The sequence below is a fragment of the Benincasa hispida genome, chromosome 3, assembly GCF_009727055.1.
Source record: "Benincasa hispida cultivar B227 chromosome 3, ASM972705v1, whole genome shotgun sequence".
Lineage (NCBI taxonomy): Eukaryota > Viridiplantae > Streptophyta > Magnoliopsida > Cucurbitales > Cucurbitaceae > Benincasa > Benincasa hispida.
In genome coordinates this window covers 33,311,527-33,317,526 of record NC_052351.1, presented here as the reverse complement: position 1 = coordinate 33,317,526, position 6,000 = coordinate 33,311,527, and the positions used below count along the sequence as shown (strand labels likewise).

General features: G+C 36.5%; 1 protein-coding gene across 3 annotated transcripts; it reads left to right on the top strand.

Annotated features, from left to right (window-relative positions):
• The first annotated feature begins 504 nt into the window (after window positions 1–504).
• On the top strand, window positions 505–3,836 carry LOC120073871 (serine/threonine-protein kinase PCRK1-like). Of its 3 annotated transcripts, none has more exons than XM_039026776.1 (5): window positions 505–833; window positions 1,266–1,648; window positions 2,154–2,414; window positions 2,494–2,616; window positions 2,944–3,836. In XM_039026776.1, the coding sequence occupies exons 2-5, from the start codon at window positions 1,271–1,273 to the stop codon at window positions 3,457–3,459; spliced, it is 1,278 nt and encodes a 425-aa protein (XP_038882704.1). In that variant the 5' UTR covers window positions 505–833; window positions 1,266–1,270; the 3' UTR covers window positions 3,460–3,836. The 3 variants fall into 3 exon arrangements, with proteins under 3 accessions (XP_038882704.1, XP_038882703.1, XP_038882702.1); XM_039026775.1 differs by having other exon boundaries at window positions 506–760; window positions 1,229–1,648; XM_039026774.1 differs by having other exon boundaries at window positions 508–760.
• The last annotated feature ends 2,164 nt before the right edge of the window (window positions 3,837–6,000 follow it).

The following is a 6,000-nucleotide window of genomic DNA, read 5'->3' as shown; positions in this document are numbered from 1 at the left end:
AAAAAAAAGATTTTTTTTTAAAAAAAAAAAAAACACTATTTTTCTAATTTATTTCTAAACAACCCCTTTTCCCTGATTTTTTTTAAAAAAACTACACCTCTTGTCTAATTAACCCAGATGTTATTCTACATTTTTTAGGATTGACTCATTGATTGCTTATAAAAATTTGAAATTTATTCTTATTCCATGAGCATAGGACGAGTTACAGAGTAAGAAAAATTCACCGCTGAAGACATAATCCAATCCACGTTCATATTTACTCTGAAAATGGCGAAAAAGCAAGAAATTTGAGCTTTTGGGGTCGGTGAAGCAGTTACCTGGCTCCTTCCACGGCTTTAATTCTGGTCGAAGAAGACCCCATTCAAAGCCATGGCGGGCCCTAAGAATTGCTGTCGCTTCCCACTGATTTCATTCCACGAACCTCATCCATTGACTCCGCCTTCAATTTCCCTCAGCCAGTCTTCACTTCCTAATCATCCATATTCATCTCTTAATTCTACTTTCCGGTACCAATCACTCCCACTTAAACCCATATTTTATACTTGCCCCTTCGTTAATCTCGGCTCGTTAGCTGACCAGACCGATTGACTTTCAGCTGCCGTGTGAAGACTCTCAAAAGCATTTACTGGGTTGTCTCCTATCCTTCTACTTCCACCGATTTCTACGTTTTCTGGGCATTTTTCAACCTGGGTTTTCTCTTAGAAATTTCCTACAAAAGTTTGGATTCATGGCTGCTGCGATCTTGTGAAAAGCGAAACAGGTTTGGATTATCTGATTCCGACCCTTTTTCTCTTTTTGCTTTTTGCTTTTCTTGGAATAAAGTTACTAATCTGGTATGCTGCTCACTTTTTTAATATCTTTTCATGTTGTTCTGTTTAGACTTGTTTCTCTTTTTGTTATAACAGATGGGTCGATTTCGACTGTCACCGTAGGACTAAGAGATGTGTTGTTTTCTTAATTGGTCATTTATAGGGTGATTTACTGGTTTGTCATTTGAATTGTCATGGTGAAATGAAACTAGAAGATCTGAGATTCTGTAGATTCCATTTCCTTTTGTAATGGGAGAATTATTGACAATTCTTCCAAGGCTTGGCTTGGATTGTTTGTCAGTATGTTATGTTCTTTTCTTTCCCACAATGAACTTCAACCTTTTCCCTTGAATTGTAGTTGATTTCCCTGTTTGTTCTGGCAAGTTGGCATTCATGTCCATGTTTTCTGCTACGTTTAGGTTGGTAACTGAAGAATCAATGTGTTGGTCATTTCAGGAGGCATGAGTTGGTTTTCCTCATTTTGTAATGGGGACAAGAGGGATAAGCCAATGAACTCAACACCAGTTATGTCCATCAATTCTGCGAATACCGATATTGAAGTTGGAAGATCTGGTTCTGAACTTAATTCACAAAATGTTTCAAACAGTAGCTCGGAATCCTCAAGGAGAAATTACATACTCAGCATGTCTGAGAGAGCTAGCAACCTCAGAGTTTTTGCCGTCTCTGATCTCAAATCAGCTACTAAAAATTTCAGTCGAACTTTTATGGTTGGAGAAGGTGGTTTTGGATGTGTTTATAGAGGGTCAATCAAGAGTGCAGATGATCCGTCGCAAAAAATTGAAGTTGCTGTCAAACAGCTTGGTAAAAGGGGATTGCAGGCAAGTTTTCTGCCTCTTGATATCAACTAGAAAGCTATCTAGTCTTTGATGAAAGTTTTAGGCCAACTTAATTTTTTTCTTGTTCATCAATTTCATTTGAAATTATTTTACTGAGCAAAGTACATTAGCAATTCCATGGAAGAAAAGATGGTGTTCTGTTTTCTAGATGGGTTTTTTCCTTTGTCTTCCATACTTTCATGGGAGATGTAGAATATATTTTTGTACACATTTCAAGTCTTACAAGTATAACTTTTACAAGCCAATTGTTGTTACCCAGTGCATCATATATGGGAATGCATCACAGATTCACAACAGCAGAATTATATTCTAAACTCAAATCTTATATGACAAACAATTACAAGCTATTTTTGCACTTATTACAGCAAATATACTACTGAAATGCCATACTATAATCTTCATTGCCGTGATTTTCGTTTTGCGTGATTACCATCAATTTCCAAGGATTACTAGTTTGCATATTGAGGTTCTGCCCTCTTGTTGGCAGGGTCACAAGGAGTGGGTGACAGAAGTGAATTTTCTTGGATTTGTTGAGCATCCAAACCTTGTTAAATTGGTAGGCTACTGTGCCGATGATGATGAAAGAGGAATACAGCGTCTACTGGTTTACGAGTTCTTGGCTAATGGAAGTGTGTTGGATCATTTATCAAGTCGAGCAGAGACAACTCTTTCCTGGGCCATGAGATTAAGAATTGCCCGAGATGCTGCTCGCGGACTAACATATCTACATGAAGAGTTAGATGTTCAGGTACTTTTTTTTCCTTTGTGTAAGCAACTTTTCCTAGGCTTTTGGGTACTGTATCTTTATTCAGCAAAGAACATCGCAGATAATCTTTCGGGATTTCAAGTCTTCGAACATTCTTCTGGATGAGCAATGGAATGCAAAGCTGTCAGACTTTGGACTTGCCAGATTAGGACCTCCAGAAGGGTTTACTCACGTCTCAACAGCGGTATGCTCAAACAGTACCACCCACTTTACTTAGTAGTTAATATAAATTGAACATTGCTCAATTCAGACCACGAAGACCAAACGAACTCATATGCACGCACATACATAACAATCTGACAGTTTTTCCAAATGAACTTCGTCGTTCCTGGCTTCCAGTAATTGTTTTATGCTGTACTAATCTAATTTCTCAAACTCATACCACGGCTATTAATAGGATTGTCATTGTGGAGTTCAGCTTTGGCTTTTGAGTTGCTATATTGCTGTAGTTTTGTTTAGAACTTTTTATGTTTTCTTGGTACTCAATAAATATAACAACAATGCACATCAGATTGTTGGAACCATGGGGTATGCAGCTCCTGAGTATGTCCAGACTGGACGTCTGACATCCAAGACCGACGTGTGGAGTTATGGGGTTTTTCTTTATGAACTCATAACGGGTAGGGTCCCCATAGACCGAAACCGTCCCAAGAGCGAGCAGAAGCTTTTAGAATGGGTGAAGCCATATCTGGCAGACACAAAGAAGTTCCAGCTAATACTGGATCCTAGGCTGAAGGGGAAATCACACATCAAATCCGCATATAAGCTGTCAAATGTTGCAAACCGTTGCCTCGTTCGAAATCCAAAGAATCGTCCAAAGATGAGCGATATTTTGGAAATGGTTGACCGGATTGCAGAGGCATGGACAGAAACGGGAAACCCCCAAACACCCTTGGAAAGTCTTGGACCATCAAAAACTCCCAAGGCCGCCGAATCATGGAATGATAATAAAACCATAGATTCTCAACATAGAGAAAATGGTTGGTTTTCGTGTTTACAAGCAACGAAGCTTTTGAGGACGTGCTGATTGAAAGAACCTGTCGACAAGCTTGGCCAATTGATTTCAGTGCTAGATAACTCTGATGATATATGACATGGATGATGATCCTGTAATATATGCTTCTGTGTTGTGCAAATAAAAGTGGGTAAGACAGCTGCTTTTCCATGCACTAAATCCAGAAACTTTTGTTTTTCCTCTTCTTCTTCTTCTTCTTGTTTTAACAAATTGATAAGTTTATCATAGTTGTTTTACTGAACTTGGTAACAGTGAAGGGACTTTATTGTTTTAGCCAAAGATAGTGGGACTGCTCTTTCTTAGCTTTTGCAGAACTCCATGGCCGACTCATTGTAAACAGTCATATTTATTTAACATTACAATATACAAGTTCTGAATACAAATTATTATGTTGATGATTCATTAGATCCCTCCGCTTGGAAAGACTCGTTTGATAATATTTTCGTTTTTTTGAAGCTATGCACAATGAACTTTAAAAGATGCTAAATAAGTTTATGGCGATATAATTTTTTGTTTCACGGACTTACTAAACACGAAACTAATAAGATAAAAAACTACACGTAGAATAGATATATATATTTTTTAAATGTTGAATTAGCCAATAATTTATTTAACATGAAATTTAAAGTTGGGAGATTAAGTTCAATGATACATATAGATTTGAAATTTAAGTAACTTAAGAGGATATTTTTTTACCGTTAAAATTTGAAGGACTAAATTTATAATTCTAAATAACATCATTTTATACTTTTTATTATACTTTTTATGAAATCATGAATTCATGAATAGTAACAATAATTTCTTTAAAATGTTGATGGTTATGTAATTGAAAGTTTCTTGGATGATATGAGATTTAAAAAATATTGTACAGATTACCCTAACAAAATCATTACAATAGCACAAAAATTATGATATATAAATTGATAAACTCTTCAAAAAGAAAAAGGTCTATAGTGATATAAGAATGCCTTAGCAGCTAGGAGTGATCTTAAATTCTCTTCTTGGACCTGTCAAATTTGTCAAATATTATTCAATTCCACCAACTTTAATAGTGTTCTCCTACCAATAATAGTGCTCACTATTAAAGTTTGCACTTTTATTGAGAACTTTATCTTTGACTATTTCACTTTTTTGCATATTTATAAGAAACTCAACTAAACAATTCTATACTCCAAACACATACTTCCTCTCAATATATTAACTCCAGATTTTAAAACTCAACTTAGCGTCCTAGATACCTCCTTAGTCTCTAGATATCTACATAGAGATGGGATCAAGTGAGGTAGGTTGATTAGGTATCTACTCCTAATTTTTAGTTTCAAAGGGAAAAAAAATTTCTTTGTAGCATCTCTTGCTTTTACTATATTGTTAGTGTTGGGATTGGTGTCTTAATTCTCCCAGAGTCTCGTTGTTTATAATATATACACATTGTTCTTAATAAAATAAGAGTTATTTCATTATGACATTTACTCATATCCAATAAACAAAGCTTCATGGTTATTGTATGTAAACTTAAGAATGTATATGAGATATACAAGTGGATCATGCCTTAAGTGATAATCTAAATAGGCCTGTAGTATAAGGATTAAGGAGGGATTCCTGATCCTGGTGACACTAAGGATACGACCCGCTTTGTAGAGGTTTGCAAGTGTTGTGAACTACTACAAATGATAGATCATGATCATTCATGTGGAGACATGCGAGCGGGCCTATACAAAGAGTTTGTCTAAGACCGAACCACAAGAAGATTAGACTCTGTATATTGATAACGGGCAGAAATGTACGTTATTACAATGCTAAGTTATAAAACAATGCAGGTTTGCATTGATAAAAATATATAAGATTGCGTCCAAAAGCATTAAGTTCACAATATTGCGGTCGCATGCGTCCATCGCATTAAAACAGTTAACTTATGTATTTTTGTACAGAATATGTGTTGACACAAGGCGGAAAATGCGATCCAAAGAAATCAACGGCTGACGCATCAAAAGATTGCATTAACGCAAGGCTATGCGGTTATTTGCGCTCGCAAATATCTGCTCAAGAAGGTTGCCGCATAGAGCCAGCGCAACTTGGTGGATGTATCCGGGTGAAAAGCGTAATAAATCACAATGGGACAGAAAGCTGATGATGGTCGATTCCAAATTAAGTTAACAAGCCATTAACGAACTACTTTACAAGTATACTAAACTTTTCGGTGACAAATATTCGGCGCATCAGACAGAGAATTAATGACATCCCATCAATGCAATCATAAGAGAGAAGAAGCCTTTCACCCCGAAGTTCTATAAATACAGAGACCACCTTCAGTGAAGGAGTTCGACAGTTAGAGAATTTTTCCCTTTAGATAGAAGTAGCCTTATTCTTAGTTTTTCTTTTATTTAGAAGGCGGAAGCGAGGGAAGTGAGATTGTACCGAGAGATCGTTCCCGTGAACTTGGAAGAGTGTCGGAAGTGTCGAGATCAAAGAGACGGCCAACTCCTGTGGAAGCAAGAACATCTTTTAAGCAGAATAGAGTTAATAGTGTAAAAGCCTTGGGAAGCAATGAATTGC